The 22,360-nt window shown below is 48.1% G+C and overlaps 1 protein-coding gene across 2 annotated transcripts in view; it reads left to right on the top strand.

Annotated features, from left to right (window-relative positions):
- Positions 1–21,942, top strand: part of LOC140193884 (solute carrier family 35 member F3-like) — a 93,899-nt gene extending 71,957 nt beyond the window's left edge. The window contains exons 3-9 of one of the 2 annotated variants that reach the window (XM_072251020.1): positions 424–829; positions 3,714–3,933; positions 6,661–6,786; positions 7,570–7,762; positions 9,283–9,372; positions 15,499–15,787; positions 19,956–21,942. In XM_072251020.1, the coding sequence (XP_072107121.1) occupies positions 424–829; positions 3,714–3,933; positions 6,661–6,786; positions 7,570–7,762; positions 9,283–9,372; positions 15,499–15,752 (1,289 nt within the window). In that variant the 3' untranslated portion in view covers positions 15,753–15,787; positions 19,956–21,942. Of the gene's footprint in view, positions 1–423; positions 830–3,713; positions 3,934–6,660; positions 6,787–7,569; positions 7,763–9,282; positions 9,373–15,498; positions 17,601–19,955 lie in introns of those variants that run through there. The other variant, XM_072251019.1, reaches the window with a different exon arrangement.
- Positions 21,943–22,360: the final 418 nt, after the last annotated feature.

The raw sequence follows: 22,360 nt of genomic DNA, 5'->3' as shown, positions 1-22,360 counted from the left end.
AAACAGAGGTCTCTTTAGAAGAGATTAGACAGAATTTCATTGCCACAGAAGATGATGGAGGCCAAGTCATTGGGTGTATTTAAAGCAAAGATTGATAGGTTCCTGATTGGTAAGGGGTTCAAGGACTATGAGGAGAAGATGGAAGAATCAGGCTGGAAAAAAAAATCAGCCACGATTGAATGGCAGAGCTGACACAATGGGCTGAATGGCCTAATTCTTCCCCTGTAACTTATTGTTGAGGTTCCTGATGGGGTATCCCAGAGGACTGTAGATCATGCTGCCCACTCCAGCAGCCGGGGTGGGGTGTAGAGACTGTCAGTGACATCTGTCTCTTCCCAGGACACTCGCCCAGGGTTTGTTACTGATTGACATTTGGGACCTGGACTGACCTTTGACCCCTCCCCCCCCCCACTCCCCTTACAGCAGATGAACGACCAGAGGAGGCAAGTAAGGCCGGGAGTGGCTCAGTGCGGACGGAGGCGAGCAAGGCAGGGGGCAGCTCAGTCCGGACGGAGGTGGAGACGCAGGAGGAAGCCAGAGGAGGGAGGAGGAGCCGATGGTGGAGGAGCAGCCCAGCCTGCTGCCGGTACCTGCGAGGCTTCTCTGTTGCACGGCTGAAGCAGGCCTTGTGGGGCTGGGCAGTGTTCCTGAGTGTCTGCTCGTCCTGGGCGGGCACCAGCCAGCTGGCCAAGATCACCTTCCGATCCTTTGACGCACCTTTCGCCGTCACCTGGTTCGCCGCCACCTGGAACCTCCTTTTCTTCCCGCTCTACTACATCGGACACGCCTGGAGCGCCGAGGAGAAGCAGACGCCTCTGCAACAATTCAGGTGGGGAGCTCCACGCTGGGGTTAATGGTGGAGGGAGATGGAGCTCTGTGCTGGGGCTGTCAGGGTGGAGAGATGGAGCTCTGTGCTGGGACTGTCAGGGTGGAGAGATGGAGCTCTGTGCTGGGACTGTCAGGGTGGAGAGATGGAGCTCTGTGCTGGGACTGTCAGGGTGGAGAGATGGACCTCTGTACTGGGTCCCATGGGGTAGGGAGGTTGTGCTCTGTCCTAGGGCCCTCAGGGGTGGGAAGATTGAGCTCTGCATCAGGGCTGTTGGAGTAAGGAGATGCAGCTCCATACTGGGGCTGTTAGGGTGGACAGATGGAGATGGCACTTTGCTCAGCTAGAGAGATGGAGACCCACACTAGCATCCTTAGTGAGGGAGACCCTTGTCTCCCAGAGAGGCTCAGATAAGTCCAGCTGACAGCAGAGGTACTGCAGGAGCAGCAACCTGTGGTTTATCTATACCTGCAGGCTGCTGATGCTTCTCAGTACTGACGTCAGAGTTAATGTGCCTTGCCATTGTATATCCCAGGGCAACTTGATTATCTACAAACCGGACATCCTCAGCTCCGAGCCAGCAGAAACACTCATTGAATGTTTGTGTATTAGATCATTGACTGATGGGGGATGAGAGTCATTGAGTGACGGGGGATTAGAATCATTGAGTGACTGGGCATCAGAATCATTGAGTAACTGGGCGTTATAATCATTGAGTGAGTGAGTATTACAATCATTGAGTGAGTGAGTATTAGAATCTTTGAGTGACTGGGCATTAGAATCATTGAGTGATTTGGCGTATAGGTGGGCCTTTCAGCATTTGCAGTCTTTGTTGGCCCCTGACATTAATCTCATCCCTCATCTCCCACCCCTATCAATTCCTCTGATTTTCAGGCACCTCTTCCTTCCAACCTGGCCCAACCCACAAAACGGGGCAATTCACAGCTAATTGAACCCAGCAACCCTCATGTTGTTGGGAGGGACAGGGAGAATGTGGGAGGGAGTGCAGAATCCTCACTGACAGCTCAATAAGTCAATAAAACATAGGAGAAGATTCAAGCCATTCAGCCCATCGAGTCATTCAATCTGCCATTCAATCATAGCTAATTGATTTTCTCTCTCAACCCCTTTCTCCTGCCTTCCCTTCACAACCTTTAATGTCCTTACTAACCAAGAACTGTCAACCTCAACATTAAATTTACACAGTGACTTGGTCTCTATGGGCACCTGTAGCAAAGATTTCCACAGTCTTACCACCCTCTGGCTAAAAAGTATTCCTCTTCATCTCTGTGGCAAATGGACATCTTTCTATTCCGAAGCTGTGCCCTCTGGTCCTAGCTTCTCTTGCTATAGGAAACATCCTCTCTATGTCCACTCTATCCACTCTATCTAGGTCTTTCAATATTTGGTAGATATCAATGAGATTTCCCCCCCCCCCCACCCCAATTCTTCTGAACTCCAGTGAGTGCAGGTCCAGAGCCATCAAACATTCCTCATATGTTAACACTTTCATTCCTGGGATAGGTCTTGTGAATCTCCCCTGGACCCTCTCCAATGCCAGCACATCCTTTATTGAATAAGGGGCCCAAAACTGCTCACAATACTCCAAGTGCGCTTTGAACAGTGCCTTTGAAGCCTCAGCGTTACATCCTTGCTTTCAAACCTGGGTCTCTGGAACTGTGTCAGTGGCGTTACAGCGCCTCATACCTTGTGACTGTTAGCTCTGCCTGTGTATGTGTTCATAACGTCTTGGGCACGACTGTCAGCACACCCCTATCATTCAGTATCAATTCCAATCTGAATTAATTACTGTGAGGGGATGTGAAAAATTCAGTCCATCTTCCAGTGTGGAGTGAGGAGCTCTCTCCTGGAATGTGAGGGCACCCAGTCTGTGGTTTTAAGAGATACCTGAGCACCCAGTGTGCAGACTCGAACTCAGCAACAGAGGTATTGGCCACATTTGGAATATTGTGAGCAGTTTTAGACTTCATATCCAAGAAAGGATGTGCTGGCGTCAGAGAGGGTCCAGAGGAGGTGGTTCACGAGAATGATCCCAGGACTGAAAGAGTTCACGTTTGAGGAGCATTTGATGGCTCTGACCCTGTACTACCTGGAGTTTAGAAGAATGAGGGAGGATCTCATTGAAAGGCCTAGATAGAGCGAATGTTGGCGCGTGGCCGAGTGGTTAAGGTGTTCGTCTAGTGATTTGACGGTCGCTAGTTCAAGCCTTGGCTGAGGCAGTGTGTGTGTCCTTGAGCAAGGCACTTAACCACACATTGCTCTGCGACGACACCGGTGCCAAGCTGTATGGGTCCTAATGCCCTTCCCTTGGACAACAGCAATGGCATGGGGAGGGGAGACTTGCAGCATGGGCAAGTGCTGGTCTTCCATACAACTTTGCCCAGGAGTCCTCAAAATAGAAGCGCATCCATTTAGTACAGAGATGGGAGGGTGATAAATCTGTGGAATTCATTGCTACAGGCAAGTCATTGGGAATATTTAAAGTGGAAGTTGATAGGTTCTTGATTTGTAAGGGCATCAAACGCTATGGGGAGAAGACAGAAGAATGGGGTTGAGAGGGAAAATAATTCAGCCATGATCAATTGGCAGAGCAGACTCGATGGGTTGAATGGCCTAATTCTGCTCCAATATCTTATGGTCTTATGGTGAGAGTGGAGGGGCATAGAACAATGCAGTTCCACGGGCCAACGTAGCATACCCACTGCTCACTAACCCTAAACTAAACGTCTTTGGAATGTGGGAGGAAACTGGAGCACCCAGAGGAAATCTACACAGTCATGAGGAGATCACACAGACAGAGACAGGAATTAAACACGGGTCACCAGCGCTGTGAGAAGTTACTAACTCTCGTCCTTCTCCCCGGCAGGGAATGCTGCAGGTTCTATGGTGATGACGGCTTAACCATCAAAATATTCTTCACCAGGGCCGCCCCCTTCTGCGTCCTGTGGACTCTAATCCATTACCTATACCTGCTGGCCCTGAAGAAGATCAGTGCCACAGATGCCTCTGCTCTCTTCTGCTGTAACAAGGCCTTTGTCTTTCTGCTGTCATGGATTGTTCTACGGGACAAGTTCATGGGGGTGCGGGTGAGTCATGCCTCCTGCTCGCACTTTGCATAAGCAGCGCCTTACGGTGCAGTCTGGGGGCAGAAGGGAGCACCTTGCAACAGGCAGGGGCCCTCGGAGTGTGAGGGCAGCCACTTTGTCCTCCTGCTCAGCGGTGGCACAATGGTATAGCTGATAAGAATCTCTGCCCCATGGCGCCAGAGACTCGTGTTCGATCCCCAGGTGCATTGCCACGGGCAGAGTCTGCATGTTCTTCCTGTGGGGAAGCTGGAGGAGTTGGTGTGGATTCAAGACTGGATTTGTGTAAGATTAGTCTAAATGAGTGCCTGAAGGTCAGCACAGATATAGAGGGCTGAATGGCCTGTTTTTGTGCTGATTGCTGAATGAGATAACGACTAGCTGAGATTGACTGAGGATAGTATGACTGCATGGAGAGGACACAGCCTGGGAATAGCACAACCATTGTCTACCTATACATTCACTTCCCGTCCCACACTGCGTGAGGGGTGTTCCCTTCCCGTCCTGTCCCACACCGCGTGAGGGGTGTTCCCTTCCCTTCCTGTCCCACACCGCGTGAGGGGTGTTCCCATCCTGTCTCACACCGCGTGAGGGGCATTTCCTTCCCGTCCCACACTGCGTGAGGGGCATTCATGTCCCGTCCCACACCGCGTGAGGGGCATTCACGTCCCATCCCACACCGCGTGAGGGGCATTTCCTTCCCGTCCCACACTGCGTGAGGGGCATTCATGTCCCGTCCCACACCGCGTGAGGGGCATTCACGTCCCGTCCCACACTGCGTGAGGGGCATTTCCGCCCCGTCCCACACTGTGTGAAGGGCATTCCCGTCCCGTCCCACACTGCGTGAGGGGCGTTCCCATCCTGTCCCACACCGTGAGGGGCATTCACGTCCCATCCCACACTGCGTGAGGGGCGTTCCCATCCTGTCCCACACTGCATGAGGGGCGTTCCCATCCTGTCCCACACCACGTGAGGGGCATTCCCTTCCCGTCCCTTCCCACACCGCGTGAGGGGCATTCCCGTCCCGTCCCACACTGCGTGAGGGGCGTTCCCATCCTGTCCCACACCGTGAGGGGTATTCACGTCCCGTCCCACACTGCGTGAGGGGCGTTCCCATCCTGTCCCACACTGCGTGAGAAGCATTCACGTCCTGTCCCACACCACGTGAGGGGCCTTCCCTTCCCTTCCCATCCCACACCGCGTGAGGGGCGTTCCCTTCCTGTCCCATACCACGTGAGGGGCGTTCCCTTCCCTTCCCGTCCCACACTGCGTGAGACGAGAGAGAATATTAGCAGTGACAGAGGAGCACCTCCTCGATGTAAACTCCCCTGGCATTGACCTGCAACATGTTGGGGCGTCACAGTAGAGTAGTGGTTAGCACAATGCTGTTACGGCCTGGAGCGTTGGAATTGGGTGTTCAATCCTCTGTCAGCAAGTTTGTAAGCTCCTTCCTGTGTGCAACATGGTTTCCTCCAGGTGCTCCAGTTTCCTCCCATAGTCCAAAGACGTGCCGGTGAGTAGGTTAATTTGTTATTGTCAATTGTCCCATGATTAGGCTAGAGTTAAATTTGTGGGTTGCTGGACAGTTCAGTTTGAAGGACTGTAAAGGCCTACTGTGTGATATATCTCTAAGTCAGGGGTTCCCAACCTTCTTTATGCTGTGGACCCCCTGCCTAAATAAAAATAAACTTGTTAAGTCAAGCAACATCTATGGAGGGACATGAGCTGCCCTCTCTTGCTGAGTTCCTCCAGGATTTTGTATGTATTGCTCAGGATTTCCGGCATCTGCAAAATCTCTTGTGTTCATAACCTACAACCTTTGCCTTGGAGGCAGGGCTGTTATCCAGAGGAACAAGTCCTTGACTTAACTCTTCACTGGCCAATGAACCTTCTTCAGCCGTGACCTACGACCCCAGGGCTCACCATGGCCGTTATTTTCCCTCTTAATCTCATTCTCCTGCATCCTCCAACTAGCCTTTAAAGCCCTGACTCATTTTGAACCTGTCAACCTCAGTTTTAAACATACCCAATGACTTGGCCTCCACAGCCGTTTGTGGCAATGAATTCCAAAGATTCACCTCCCTCTGGCTAAAGAATTTCCTCCTCACCTCTGTTCTAATGAAACGTCCTCTTCACATCCACTCTTTCTAGGCCTTTCACTATTCACTCGGTTTCAATGAGATTCCCATTCATTCTCCTAAACTCCAGCTAGTACAGGCCCAGAAGCTTCAAGCACTTCTCGCACATTAACCCTTTCATTCCTGGGATAATTCTCATAAACCTCCTCTGGACTCTCTAGGATGCCAGCACATCCTTTCTTAGATATAGGACCTGAGTAATAGGGAGAAGTTGATAGGTTAGGACTGGAGCATAAGAGAATGAGGGAAGATTTTATAGAAGTATACAGAATTATGAGCGAGATAGATGGAGTGAATGCAAGCAGGCTTTTCCCCTTCAGGTTGGGTGAGACTAGAACTAGAGGTCACAGGTTTAAGGTGAAAGGTAAAATGTTTAAGAGCGGGAACTTCATTTAGAGTGTCGAACGAGCTGCCGGCAGAAGTGGTAGACACAGGTTCAAATGTAGTATTCAAGGTTTAGATGAGTGTGGAGGGATATGGCTCGGGTGCAGGAAGATGGGTTTAGGCAGAAGGTTAGACCAGCACAGACAAGGGACCTGTTCCTGTGCTGTAATGCTCTTTGACTAACCGAGACTCCATCTCTCCTCACCAGATAGTGGCCGCCATTCTCGCCATTGCCGGCATTGTGATGATCACTTACGCCGACGGTTTCCATAGCCACTCTGTCATCGGGATTGCGCTGGTGGTGGCGTCAGCCTCCATGTCGGCCCTCTACAAGGTGAGAGCACCCCGACCTGGCAGGGAATTAACCCTTTAGTAGTATTTACATGAGAGGCCTCCTCAAGAAGGCAAGATCCATCGTCAAAAGTCACCACCATCCTCTTCTTGCAACTACCCTTGGGTAGGACGTACAGAGCCTTGAAGTTCCACAGTTCAGGAATAGTTAGTTCCATTCAACCATTCAGTCCATGAACCAACTGGCACAACCCTAATGCGACACCTCAGCAGCACTGTTAGCATCACCATGATCACTCTGCATTGCAATTAAATTCTTTTGGTTCTATTTGTGTTCTCCCTTGTAAAAATTGTGTTTAATTTATGTTTCTTATGTGAATGCTCCTTACCCGAAGCTATGTGCCTGTGATACCACTGCAAGTAAGATTTTCACTGCACCTGAGCACACATGCATTTGTGCGCACGACAACAAACGCAACTTCAACTTTGATGTTGCAAAATGAACACAGCACGCCAAAGTTCAAAGTAAATTTATTATCTAAGTACATATATGTCACCATATACTTCCTCACATTCATTACCTTGCATGCATTTACAGTAGAACAAAAAGACAATAGAATCAATGAAAAACTATACACAAACAACACTGGCAATCAGCCAATGTGCAAAAGACTGATAAATAATCAACAGATGTGATTATACTTTAGTACTGTAGTAGCTTGAACTGATAATTAATATATTTCTGTAAAACTCTGTGCTCCATTGGCTGTTAAACAATCTGAACTTACTGAGCCTGTAGGTAATGCAGCTTTCTCCTTCTTCCCAGATCTTGTTTAAGATGTTGCTGGGCAGTGCCAAATACGGTGAAGCTGCCTTATTCCTAACGGTGCTCGGCCTGTTCAACGTCACCTTTATAATCTGCGTTCCCATGGCTCTTTACTTCACCGGCATCGAGTACTGGACCTCCTTCAGCCTCATTCCCTGGGAGAAGCTGTGTGGGATAGCAATTCTTCTGCTCTGTAAGTCGCAAAGTGTTGCCACTGACTGTTTCGGTGTCTGTGTTTCCCCCCCTTCACCCAGCTTCTGTACCTCGTCCAGAGACCCTCTTCCCCCAGTGACCTTGCTGGCCTCTAAGAATCCAAACTGGCTGTGGTGTGGTTGAAGGCGGATGGAGGAGTTATGGCACTGTTGCTCTATTCTTGCCACATGTACTGAGATACAGTGAAACGCTTGTCTCGCACACTGTTCCTGCAGATCAGACCACTGCACACTGCTTGGAGCGAGAGCAAGCTGAAACAACAACAATGCAGAGTGAAGTGTAAAAACTACCAAAAATATGCAGTGCAGGTAAACAATAAAGTGCAAGAGCATAACGAGGTGGATTGTGAGATCAAGAGTGCACCCTACCGTACAAGAGTCTGATCAGAGTGGGATAGGGGCTTTTATTGAGCCTGATGGTACGTGCTTTCAAGATTTTGTAACTTCTGCCCCACGGGAGTGGGAGATTTGGATTCACATTTAGATTTATTAATCACATGTACATCAAAACAGACAGTGAAATGCATTGTTTCCGTTAAGAATCAACACAACTCAAAGGTGTGCTGGGGCAGCCTGCAAGTTGGCCAGCCTTTTAAGCTACTCCAAGATCAATCTAACCCTTCCCTCCCACATAGTCCTTCATTTTTCTATCATCCACATGCCTACCTGAGAGTTTCGTAAATGTCCCTAATGTATCTGTCTCTACCACAATCTTTTTCAGGGCATTCGACGCATTAACCACTTACATCTCACATTCCCCTTATATTTTCCTCCGATCACCTTAAAATTTTGCTTTCTTGTACTAACCATTTCCACCCTGGGAAAAAGTCTCTGGCTGTCCATCGATCTGTGCTTCTTATCATCTTGTACACCTTTATCAAATCACCTCTCAGCTTCCTTCATTTGCTTCAGAGAGGAAAGTGCTAGCTCACCCAACCTACCTCTAGTCAGGCAGCATCCTGGTAAATCTCCTCGGCACCCATTCTAAAGCTTCCATACCCTTCCTATTAATGAGGCGACCAAAACTGAACACAATATTCCAAGTGTGGTATAACCAGGGCTTTATAGATCCACAACATTACCTCGTGGCTCTTAAACTCAGTCTCACAACTAATGAAGGCTGACACACAATATGTAACAATCCTGTCAACTGGTGCACCAACTTTGAAGGATCTGTGGACGTGGACCCTGAGATCCCGCTGTTCCTCCACACCGCTGAGAATCCTGCATTAACTCTGTACTCTGCCTTCAAGTTCGACCTTCCAAAATGAGCCATTTCACACTTTTCTGGTTATGATGATCCTCAACATATTTTAACACCGTGATATAGAACTAAAGCCTCGTCTAGCCTAATATCTACTGTTTTCCTTATCTCTATTATGAGGACCTTTGTGCTCATCAGTACCTCACTGGCCTTAAGGCACATTGGGATGTGCTGTGGTTGGACAGGGAATTGCAATTCTTCCCTTTAATGTCATGATTTCTGTGTCCATCTTTCCAGCCTTTACCATCCTGATGAATTTCGGGATTGCCGTCACTTCTCCGACACTGATATCCGTGGGAGTGGTCCTCAGTGTTCCTGTAAACGCTGGTAAGAAGTTTTTCTCTTTGACTCTTTCTCTGGGTTGCAGCAATAAGCGAGAAAGCTGGAGGCTCTGGGTACCACAAGTGTTCTCCCAGGCCCACTGTGGCACCTGTTCAGACCTCTACAGGGAATTTATCAAAAGTGCTTAATGCTAAGAGGGAGCAGGGAGAATGTTCTCAGATCAGGATGGGCCATATCGTGGCAGATGGAGCTTAAAGGAAAAATAAGGACAAGGACAGGGATAGATATTCTGTGTCAACAGGGGTTTCCAGGATTAGATATCATTTAAAGCTTGTCAATAGTACCAGGCGATTAAAGCTGCTGAGGTTCTTCTAGTGGTGAAAAATGGCAGAAGGCACTTAACACAGTCAAGTGTAAGGTGTTGCTTTTTGGGAGTACACAGCAAACGGTCAGGCACTGAGGAGTGTGGTAGAAGACAGGGATCTGGGAATACAGATCCATAATTCCTTGAAAGTGGCTTTACTCTTAGATAGAACCATAAAGAGAGCTTTTGGTACATTGCCATTCATAAATCAGGGCATTGAGTACAAGAGTTGGAATGTTATTTTGAAGTTGTACAAAACGTTGGTGAGGACGAATTTGGAGCATCGTGCGCAGTTCTGGTCACCTACCTACACAAAAGATACCAATAAGCTTGAAAGAGTGCAGAGAAAATTTACGAGGTGTAGCCAGGACTTGAGTCCCAGGGAAAGGTTGAATAGGTTAAGACTTCATTCTCTGGAGCGCAGGAGAATGAGGGGAGATCTTATAGAGCTATAGAAAATTATGGGATGTATAGATCGGTAAATGCTAGCAGGTTTTTTCCCTTCAGGTTGGATGAGACTAGAACTAGAGGTCATAGGTTGAGGGTGAAAGGTGAACATGGAAGGGAACTTCTTCACTCAGAGGGTGGTGCGAATGTGGAACAAGTTGCCAGCAGAAGTGGTGGATGCAGGTTCAGTTGTAATATTTCAACTCTGGATAGGTACACAGATGGGAAGGATACGGTCCAGGAGTAGGTCGACGGCACTAGGCAGAAAATTAGATGGCCCGAAGAGCCTGTTTCTGTGCTGTAGTACTCTCTGAAGATAGCACTCGTTAAGTCTCAGAGTGTTGTAGAGGACATGCCTAGAGCCACTTTAGTACAGAAGATGTTATCAAGACAACAGAATGATTAAGAAATCCATGAAGATGGATTGGAAGGGATCACTCTCTCTGGCAGAGGAGGAACCCAGACCAGAGGACCAGAATCTTAGAAATGGAGTTGTGTGGTTCAGCCTTTACAAAGGGCAATGTGTGGCATCTGGAATCCACCCAGCGTCCCCACCCCCCACAGAAGCTGAATGTTTTCCAATGTTCTGCCTAGACTTTGTTGGCTAACAGTGTTAAGGGTTGGGGACGCACGCACTGTATATGAGGTTCAGGTCAAGATCAAGGACCAACTTTATTCACCAGATACCAAGCACTTAGTGAATTCCTTATTGGGTACCTTCTCTACCTAATAAAGTGTCGAGTGACTGTGTTCATAGTCTTCTGCTGCTGTAGCCCAACTATTATAAGGTTCAACATGTTGTGCATTCAGAGATGCTCTTCTGTACGCCACTGTTGTAATGTGTGGTTATCTGAGTTACTGTTGCCTTCCTGTCAGCTTGAACCAGTCTGGGCGACCATTCTCCTCTGTCCTCCCTCATTAACAAGGCATTTTTGCCCACAGAACTGTCACTCACAAAATGATTTTTTTGCTCCTCACACTATTCTCTGTAAACTCTAGACATTGTTGTGTGTGAAAATTCCAGATGATGGGCAATTTCTGAGATACTCAAACCACCCTGTCTGGCAGCAACAGTCATTTCTCAGCCAAAGTCACTTAGATTACATTTCTTTCCCCATCTGATGTTTGGTCTGAACAACAACTGAACCTCTTGACCATGTCTGCGTGCTTTTATGCACTGAGTTGCTTTCCAATGATTGGCTTTTTAGATACTTGCATTAATGAGCAGGTGTAGCTAACAGAGTAGCCACTGAGCATATATTTACATGTATTATGAATTTGGCAGGCTGATGGGAACCAGAGTGATAGGCCAGAGCATGTGACAGTTGGTATACAAGTAGATTCGGTGTGTAGTGAGACTGTGAGGAAGGATAGGCAGTTGATAGGGCAAAATTGCAGTCAGTAGGATGGGGTGAAATGTGTCCTTAAACTAAATAGTTGGGTTCAACAGTTTAGAAATGAAAGGATAAAATAAAAGGGAAGGAGAGTGCAGGAGAGTTTATGAAAGTCTCCAAAGTAAATACAATTATAAAAAGTTTAGAATTTAACATCTAGTAACGTGGAGGCAAAATTGAAAAGGGTGGTGAATACAGAACTCAAGGTGTTATATTTGAATGCATGCAGCATATAGAATAAGGTGGATGAACTTGTAGCGTAGTTAGAGATTGGCAGGTATGACATTGTGGACACCAGAGCAATGGCTGAAAGAAGATCACAGTTAGGAGTTTAACATCCAAGGATACACACTGCATTGAAAGGACAGCCAGGTAGGCAGAGGGAGTGGAGTGGCTCCAGTGGTAAAAATGAAATCAAATACTTAGAAAGAAGTGACATAGGATTGGAAGATGTACAGTCCTTTTGGGTAGAGTTAAGAAAATATCAGGGTAAGATGATCCTGATGGGAGTTATATACAAGCCTCTGAACAGTAGCTTGGAGGTGGAGTACAAATTGCAGCAGGGGATAGAAAAGGCACATTAGAAGGGCAATATTATGACAGTCATAGGGGATTTCAATGTGCAGGTAGGTTGGGAAACTCATGTTGGTGCCGGATCCCAAGAAAGGAAATTTGTAGAATGCTTACAAGATAAGTTTTTGGAGCAGTTTGTGATTGAGTCCGCAGTGCAAAGGCAATTCTGGATTGGGTGGTGTGCAATGAACCAGATTTGATTAGGGAGTTTAAGGTAAAGGAACCCTCAGGAAATACTGATCATGATATAATAGAATTCACCCTACGGCTTGAGGGAGAAGCTAAAATTGGATGTATCTGTATTACAGTGGAGTAAAGGATTTACAGAGGCATGAGAGGGGAGCTGGCCAAAGTTGATTGGAAGGGAATACTAGCAGGGCTGATGGCAGAAGAACAATGACTGGAGTTTCTAGGAGCAATTCAGAAGGTGCAGGATAGATACATACCAAAGAAGTAAAAATATTCTAAAGGGAAGATAAAGGAAACATGGCTGACAAGGGAAGTCAAAAGCAGCATAAAAGTCAATGACAGCACATATAATATAGCAAAAAATTAGTGGGAAGCTAGAGGATTAGGAAGCTTTCAAAAACCAACAGAAGGCAAGTAAAAAGGCAATAAGGAGAGAAAAGGTTAAGGTAAGCTAGCCAATAATATAAAAGATGATACCAAAAGAGTTTTTCAATTGTATGAAGAGTAAATGAGAGGGAAGTGTGGATACTGGACCACTGTAAAATGATGCTAGAGAGGTAGTAATAGGGAACAAAGAAATGGCGGATGAACTCAGTAAGTTTTTTTGTGTCAGTCTTCACTGTGAAACATACCAGCAGTATGTCAGAAATTTGAGTATTGGGGGCAGAAGTGAGTGTAGTTGCCATTACTAAGGAGAAAGTGCTTGGGAACCTGAAAGATCTGAAGGTAAACCAGATAGACAACACCCAGGGATCTGAAGGAAATAGCTGAAGAGATTGTGGAGGCATTAGTAGAGATTTTTCAAGAAGCACTAGATTCTGGAATGGTTCTGGAGGACTGAAAACTTGCAAATGTCACCCCACTCTTTAAGAAGGGTGGGAGGCAGAAGAAAGGAAGTTATAGGCCAGTTAACCTGACTTCAGTGGTTGGGAAGATGTTGGAGGCCATTACTAAGGATGAGGTTCTGGGGTACTTGGAGGCACATTATAAAATAATTCAAAGTCAGCATAGTTTCCTTAAGGGGGAATCTTGCCTGATAAATCTGTTAGAATTCTTTGAGGAAATAACAAGCGGGAGAGACAGAGAGAGTTAGTGGATGTTGTTTACTTTGATTTTCAGAAGGCCTTTGACAAGGTGCCACAGTGAGGGTGTTTAACAAGATAAGAGCCCATGGTATTAAAGGAAAGATGCTAGCATGGATGGAAGATTGGCTGACAGGCATGAGGCAAAGTGTGGAAATAAAGGGGACCTTTTCTGGTTGGCTGCCAATGACTAGTGGTGTTCTGCAGGAGTTGGTGCTGGGACCACTTTTTTTCACATTGTATGTTAATGATTTGATTCAAAGATTCAAAGTGCATTTCTAATCAAAGAATATATAAATTATACAACCTTGAGATTTTTTACTTACAGTTAACCACAAAGCAAGAAACCCAAAATAACCCAATTAAAGGAAAAAAAGACCAGCACCCGATGGATGACTGAATTGGTGGCTTTGTGGCCAAGTTTGTGGACAATACAAAGATAGGTGGAATAGCAGGTAGTGTTGAGGAAGAACAGAGGTTTAAACAGATCAGGACAATGTGCAAAGAAGTGGCAGATGGACTAAAGTGTAAGGAATTGTAGAGACTTGCATTTTGATAGAAGAAATAAAGGTGTAGATTATTTTCTAACTGGGAGCAAATTGAGGAATCAGAAATGCAAAGGGAATTGGGAGTCCTCGTGCAGAATTCCCTAAAAGTTAACTTGCAGGTTGAGTCAGTGGTAAGAAAGGCAAACACAATGTTAGCATTCATTTTGAGTGACTAGAAAATAAAAGCTGAGGCTTTATAAGGCACTGGTCATTTGACTACTGTGAGCAGTTTTGGGCCATTTATCTAAGAAAGGATGTGTTGGCATCGGAGAGGGTGAGAGGAGCTTTACAAGAATGATCCCAGGAATGAAAGGGTTAATGTATGACAAGTGTTTGATAGCTCTGGGTCTGTACTCATTGGGGTTTAAAAGAATGAGGGGGTCTCAATGAAATGTATGGAATACTGAAAGTCCTAGATAGAGTGGACATGGAGAGGATGTTTCCTCTAGTGGGAGAGTCTAGGACCAGAGGGTCCAGCCTCAGAGTAGAAGGAGATCTCTTTAAGACAGATGTGGAGGAATATCTTTAGTCAGGGGATGGTGAATCTTTGGAATTCATTGCCACAGACAGCTGTGGAGGCCAAGTCATTGGGTATATTTAAAGCGAACATTGATAGCTTCTTGATTAGTAAGAGCATCAAAGATTACAGGGAGAAGGCAGGAGAATGGGTTTGAGAGGGATAATAAATCAGTCATGATGGAGTGGCAGAGCAGACTTGATGACCGAGTGGCATTATTTTGCCCCTGTGTATGATGACTCGCCCCTGAGAGAGCTGCCTCTGAGGGCAATGTCGTGAGTGATGGGGAATGATTGTTTGTGGTGACCTTGATCCAAGTATTAATTAGGATCGACCGTATTTTCCTCCTGCAGGGGATATTCCATCGGGTTATAGAGCAATGCAGCATAGAACTCTTCAGCCCAGCAAGTCCATTCCACACCAGCGCTCGGGCAGTCCACTTCAGTAGAGGCTAGGCCAGGTTAAGTGAGGAGGAGGAAGTGTGGGCAGATGTTGGTCTATGGAGACTGAGTGCATAGCTCTACCATTTTGCTCTATGATTTGGATGCCAGGAGACAGCCAGTGATAATCGGCAGGCGTGAGGAAGCAGTGGCTCCTGAGGGTGGGGGTAAAGTTGCTGCTCAGTGAAAGGTGGGGCAGAGGGGGAAGATATCTGGGTACGAATGACCCACGCACTGTCAGCAGCGAGGTCACGGCCCGGGAGGGCAGTGGAGGTGAATTTGGTTGGAGGGGCAGGCATACTGAGGGAGGAGAAGGGGGAGAGCTGAACTGGCCCAGATCGGGGAGGAGGATGCGCTGAGACCCTGAGGAGGTGGAGGAGCTGAGGGAAAGGGACAGCGGTACATCTACATGGGGGGGGGTGCTGAACTAGGGTGTTGTTTTAGAAAGGCGGAGGTCCGTCACAGCGAAGCTGGACCTGATCTTCAGTGTCTGATTGGGCTGCCATCATCACCCCCCCCCCCCCACTTTCTCTGGACTGCGGGTTAGATTGGGACCCCCGCCGCACACTAAAGCTGCCTCTCCTCTCTCTCTTTCCGTTGCCTCTTTGCTCTGCCAGTGGTGGATGCCTACACCAGCGACATCATCTTCAATGGCGTGAGAGTGATGGCCGTGCTGATCATCTGCCTGGGCTTCCTGCTGCTCCTGCTGCCCGAAGAGTGGGACCAGCTGGCTGCCGGCCTCATCGGCCGCCTGCGGATCAGCAAGAAGGAGGAGCCGGTGGAGGAGCGGTCCGATCCGGGCTTTGTGGGTCAGAGCCGAAGGAGCAAGGGTTCCCGGACATCAGCCGCCAGCTTCTCGCATTCCTTCTAGTGGCACGGCGACGATTTCAGAGGAAACTGTTTGTGGTAAAAGGCGGGAAGATACAGACAGCTCATGTTACATATGGGTGCCTATTTCTTACTGGATATTTCCAAAGACGCGTTGTGTGTCTGTGTACCACCGATGAGGGTGTATTCATCACCGACTGCCGGAGCAAGATGGTATTTCATTGAGCGGGGTATTGGGTTTGTGGTGGGGCTGTGAGATTGCTCTAAGGGTGGGTGAGGGTGCTCCACTCTGCCCGATACACCTCGCCATTCAGGTGCAGTGTTGAGAGGGCATCGGCTGTAACCCGCGCCTCGCAGCGTCTGGCCACGGTATCAAGAGGATATTGGTTCGACCGTGCACCCCTGCCTTCTGGGCATTGGCACTTGGTGTTGGAGTGGGCAGGCAGTTTGCTGTTGACTTGGTGCCAATCACTGGGTGACGCCTCACACAGTCCAGAAGCTGCTTGTCTTCCAGTCCGACCCCTCCTCTGTCCTGGTGGCCCTGCAGCCCGGGTTCACTCAGTGAAATGCTGACTGTCCTCGCTTGCAACATCCCTTGATTGCTTTTTGTTCTCCTTCCTGCTCCAGTCCCCCGATGCTGCGTGTGTGACCTGGCGGTGCTTAGTTATGAGGGCTGGGGTCAGCATTCCCATTGAAATATACATCCCAAGTCTAAATGCACGGTAAACCACTCGGAAGACCTGCAGTTTGAAGACCCCTGCATGCAGAGGTGTCTGTGTTCTGGGCAGCTCTGTGGGGGAGAGCAAGATTCACTTCACTTGTCACATGTACATCAAAACATACAGTGAAAGGAGCCGTTTGCGTCAACGGGCAGCAGTCTGAGGACGTGCTGGGGGCAGCCCACCGGTGCCAGCATACTTCTGGCACTGACATAGAATGCCCACAACTCACTAACCTGTTCATCCTTGGAGTGTGGGAGGAAAGCAGAGCAGCCTGAGGAAACCCACGCAGTGACGGCAAGAGGGTACAAACTCCTTACAGAGAGCGGTGGGAAATCAACACCAATCACTGGTGCTGTAGAGCATTCGGCTAACCGCTACACTACCATGTCACCCCGTGTACAGCCCCCCCCCCAAACTGTGACCCGCGACAGCGGGTGGGCAGTGTCCTGCCGGGATTCTTGTTCCTGATGGCCCCGATCCCACCCAGTCCCACTGACGGCGCACCTCAACATATACATTAGCTGTCTAGTGTGTGCGGGCTGCTCGAAGGCACTGTCCTGTGCAAGGCAGGTCATTAAAGGGGTCTCACCTATTGCCGAGGAGTCATACAGCACAGGCACGGGCCCTTCAGCCCACTGTGTCTGTGCTAAACACATTAATTTTATTCCCTTTGCATCCCCCCCCCCCGGGTTCAACCACTCACTCACCTACACACTGGGGGCAATTCACATCAGCCAATTAACCCGCCAACCCACTCGCCTTTCGGGGTTGTGGGGGTGTGGAGGGAAGTCATGCGCTCACAGGGAGAATGTGCGGACTCCACATAGACAGCACCAGGGGTCAGGATTTGACCCTGGTCTGTGGAGCTGTGAGACAGCGACTCTACTGACTACCCCACTGTGTCTTCAAGAGTTAGCTGCGTGAGGATCAGGAAGGAGATGTTGTGGGTGGTGGTTAGTCCGCCCTCTTCCTCCACCTCCTGCCCTACCCTACTTCTCTGCCCCTCCATTTCCCCACCCCTACCCCCATCCAACCTAGAATGGCAATTTACTGTCCAAAGTTGACTTTAAGTTGGGGTGCATTGTGGACCTGGTCTTGAGAGTGTCCAAAGTAACACACACAAAACGCTGGAGGAACTCTCAGCACATCAGGCAGCATCTAGGAAGAGGAATAATGAGTCAATGTTTCAGGCCGAGACTCTTCGTCAAGACTCAGGCTGAAAAATCAGCTCCTCCTTTATTCCTCTCCATAGATGCTGCCTGACCTGCTGAGTTCCTCTAGCATTTTATGTGTGTTACTCTGGATCTCCAGCATCTGCAGAATCTTGTGTTTATGTTATACGCTAAACCAAGGTGCAGTCAAACCCTGTGAGGTCGCCACATGAAGATGAGGGGGAGGACAGTGTCCCCAACATTGCCCAACAGCTGACACTGGGAGAATGGGCTGAGTACACAAATTTCCCCTTGCTGGGCCCAAACTCCCAATCTCCCAGCTGCAGAACTTCCGGAGAGGAATCTGCCCACCAGTCGAACCCACCCTCCTCCGGCATCCTGTTGATATGCAACGCGCTTTTTATATTTAAAATTGTGAATCAAAACTTTGGATTAAATACGATGGGGGCTATTATGTTCAAACTGACGCCTGAGTACCGACGTCTCTCCCGTCTGAATTTTCTACCGGTAGCCAAGCCGAAACACTTTTAGGTATTGCTTGCATGTCCCTTCATAGTATTAACTGTGTCGGAATGTGTGTGTGTGTGTGTGTGTGTGTGTGTGTGTGTGTTTAAAGAAAAATCTACTGGTCACTGGAGAATAAAGCATGGCTTTCAGGTGTACAACATCAGAACCGCAAGATCTTCACTGCCAACACCATTCTGCAGCCCCTAGGGTTGCCGGCTCTGCTTGGACATCTTCCTGGAGGCTTCATTACCCGATTTCCTGTCCTCACGTGCACCATCCCTCCAATAGTCCATTTGCTCCTGGTGCTCGCAAATACGCCACCAGACTCCTGACTGAAGAGAGCAGTAGTAATTTCTACATTAACCTTGGATCACTAACTTCTTCAAAACTTCTTGAGTCCAGTCCAGATAAAGGGTCATTCCCCTCCGGAGATGCTGCCTGACCTGCTGTGTTCCTCCAGCACTTTCAGTTTTTCTCCACATTTCCAGTGACTTCTTCACTGACCTCCCCACTGATCTCCCTCCTGCTTACAAAACAAGTGCTACACCAGCCCCTGTGCCTCCTCCCTCACCACAGGGTCCCAAGCAGTCCTTCCGGGTGAGGTCAGTCTGTCAGGGACATTACTGTACCTGGTGCTCCCAGCATGGCCTCCTCTATATCACTGAGACCCGAAATAGATTTGCCCTGTCCGCCACAAAAGGTAGATATCCCGATGGCCACCGATTTCAATTTGACTTCCCATTCCCATTACCACGTGTCGGTCTATGGCCTCCGCCACTGCCACAATGAGGCCACACTCAGACTGCAGGAGCAAAACCTCATACTTAGTCTGAAGAGCCTCCAACCTGATGGGATGAACGTCAATTTCTCTAGCTTCTGGTGATTTCTCCCTGCTCCCCTCTTCTGTCTTTTTCTATTGCCCACTCTGGCTCCCTCTTACCCCTTCCCTTCACCTGCCCATCTCCCTCTGGTTTATCTCCTTCTTCCCTTTCCTGCATGGTCCACTCTTCTATCAGATTCCTTCTGGCTTTTCCAACTGTCGCCTCCCAGCTTCTTACTTCATCCCACCACCCAGCCGATCTCACCTACCACCTGCCAGCTTGTATTTCTTCTCCTCTCCCTTTGCTCTCATTCTGACTTCTTCATCCTTCTTTCCAGTAGGGTCTCAGTCCAAACATCAACTCTTTATTCCTTTCCGTAGATTCTACCTGACTTGCTGAGCTCTTCCAGAATTGTGTATGTGTGTTACCTTGAATCACCTGCCCCCTTCCTTGAATCCAATGCATTTCAAACAACATGTGCACAAAGATGGGGCAGGAAATCCAGGTGAAGGGCCTCGACCCAGAACTTTTCTCTCCGCAGGTGCTGCCTGACTGCGCTTTGTGTGTTGCTCCAGGTTCCAGGTTTGCAGCATCCGTAGTCTTTGTGTCTCCTTGATTCCCCTCCATTTTGTTTAAAGTTTCGAGATAGAGCATGGTGACGGGCTCTTCCCAAGCCTGTGCTGCCCAGTTGCACCCATGTGACCCACTAACCCTAGTCTCTGGGATGTGAGAGGAAACTGGAGCAACCAGGGAACCCACGTCATGGGGAGAATGTACAGACAGCGGTGGGAATTGAACCTGAGTCAGAGTCACACTAACCGCCAAACTACCGCCACCTTTCCGTTTCCTACACCTTTCCTTAGACTGCCTCTCATTACCTGGGAGCTCCAGTTTAGACCCAGAGGCTTGGCAGCCCCAAGTTCCTCAGGTGTGACTGCACTGCATGGCCCATGATCGGAGACTGATGAAGGATTTGCCCCTGAAACTTGGCTCTCTCCTGAAAGCGTTTTCTTGCTGTTCAAAGCACGTAGAAGAGCAGTCGGAAGCTCCAGTTTGTATGGGAGAGACGCAGTTGGACTTCAGACCACACTTTTGATACCACGCTCGAAGACACGCCAAGGACAGCTGTCCACCTTCTTCACCAACAGAATGGGCCAGGAACTTGTGAAGGCACGGGAAAGAGAGTGAGTTAGCTTCTAGTACCATGGACAAGTGCTAGGAAGCTCAGAGCAATGAAGAGAATCGAATCCTTGCTCCGCTGATGAACCTCATCCATGTACACCAGTCCATAGAGTAGAAAGGGAGCATTTTAAAATCCCTGGGGTTAAAAGGACATTTTTAAAGTCCTGGGGTTAAAGAGGCATTTTAAAATTGCTGGGGTTAAAGGGATGTTTTAAAATCTCGAGTGGCTTTTGAGGTGTAGATTGAGTGAAAGTGTTCATGAGAAGGTTCTTTTGTTACACAGTGTGTTACATATGGAGTGGATACATGAAAGAACAAAAAAGTGTGCAAAACAAAGCAGTCTGGGACTCACTGGAGTTTGGAAGAATGAGAGGCTATCTTACTGAAATAAATCATATTCAACAAGGTGCAGTAAATACTGGGAGGATGTGTCCCACATGGGAGAGTCTAGAAGGACATTAGGAGCAGTAAATACTGGGAGGATGTGTCCAACTTGGGAGAGTAGAAAGCCATTAGGCAGCCATGTCCTTGCCACAGAGGGGTGTGGAAGTTGAGTCCTTGAGTATATTAAAGCTGAAATTTAGATTTCTCATCGGAGGTTGTGGGGAAAGGACAGGAGAGTAAATGAGGAATGTGGGAACAACCCTGGGGCTGTATGTCCTGCTCCCCCACCTCCTCCTTTGAGTGATAATTGGAAAGGCTCTGGGACAAGGACAGGAAGTGTCTCTTAATGGCCAGAGCCTTTTACAGGTGGCAGACCATGGTGGGCAGAATGATCTCCACCTTATGTTGTGAGCTTATACACTCAGTTGCCACTTTATTAGGTACATGTGTGCATGTGCTCGTTAATACAAATATCTAATCAGACAATCACATGGCAGCAACTCAATGCATAAAAATATGCAGACAGGGTCAAGAGGTTCAGTTGTTGCTCAGACCAAACATCAGAACAGGGAAGAAGTGTGATCCAAGTGACATTGACTGTGGTGCCAGATGGGGTGGTTTGAGTATCTCAGAAATTGTTGATCTCCTGGGGTTTTCATGCACAACAGTCTCTGGAGTTTACAGGGAATGGTGTGAAAGACAAAAATAAACATCCAGAGTGTGGCGGTTCTGTGGGAAAAAACACCTTGTTAATGAGAGAGGTCAGAGGAGAATGGCCAGACTGCTTCAAGCAATAGTAACACTAATAACCACGCATTACAACAGTGGTGTGCAGAGGAGTATCTCTGAATGCACAACATGTTGACCCTTGAGGTGGACGGGCTACAGCAGCAGAAAACCTCACCGGGTTCCACTCCTGTACTAATAAAGTGGCCACTGAGTGTATGATCCAACTAAATGATTAGAACCGGCAATATTACTGGCTTGACTCCGAGATAGAAAGACGTGAGGGGGAAGTGGCCTGGTTCTTGTGAACTGGTGGCTGCCAGGTAATTAGAATGAGTGATATGGGAGTGTGGAATGAGCTGCCAGACGAGGTGGTAAATGCGGGTTCTTTTTTAACACTTAAGAATAAATTGGACAGATACATGGATGGGAGGTGTACGGAGGGATATGGTCCGTGTGCAGGTCAGTGAGACTAGGCAGAAAATGGTTCGGCACAGCCAAGAAGGGCCAAAGGGCCTGTTTCTGTGCTGTAGGTTCTATGGTTCTATGATAGGAACATGGGGTATCGGTGAGCTAGACAGAGCAAAGAGCCTCTGCTGCCTAATACTGTGCTATTTCTAAAACTACTTTTATCTGGAAAGGATGAAATTCATTCACCTGCATAACCACATTAATTGTGTAAAGAATGGGAATAAAGTGTATTTTATAATAAATTTCAAAAGGCAATATTAAAATGCATTGGTAAGAACACTGGCCTGTGGACTCCTTTTGTTCTTGGGATCTTTCCTCCCTAGGTAAGGACTGGAGAACACAAGAACCAAACTCCAAGCAGAAAGCTTGGCGTAACGTTAGCCACTTGAGTGTGAAATGCAGTTAGTTATACGGAGACAGAGAGCACAACGCTCCTGGAGAAGGGCATGGAAGTTGAGATTGGTCCTCCTGAGGGGAGAGAGCTGCGGGGTGGCAATTAAAATCCTTCAAGGGCAGAGAAAGTGGCCTTGTCAAACCTTGAAGTCTTAAATATAAGGTCTGTGGGTTCAGAAGGAACAAATTGATCTACAGAGCCATTCCCAGCCCATGAAGTGAACAAAATGGGGGGCGGGGGGGGGCGTGGAAATGATCTCGGCCTAAGTGCAG

The sequence above is a fragment of the Mobula birostris genome, chromosome 2 (genome assembly GCF_030028105.1).
Source record: "Mobula birostris isolate sMobBir1 chromosome 2, sMobBir1.hap1, whole genome shotgun sequence".
NCBI lineage: Eukaryota > Metazoa > Chordata > Chondrichthyes > Myliobatiformes > Myliobatidae > Mobula > Mobula birostris.
This window is presented reverse-complemented; position numbering and strand designations above follow the sequence as displayed.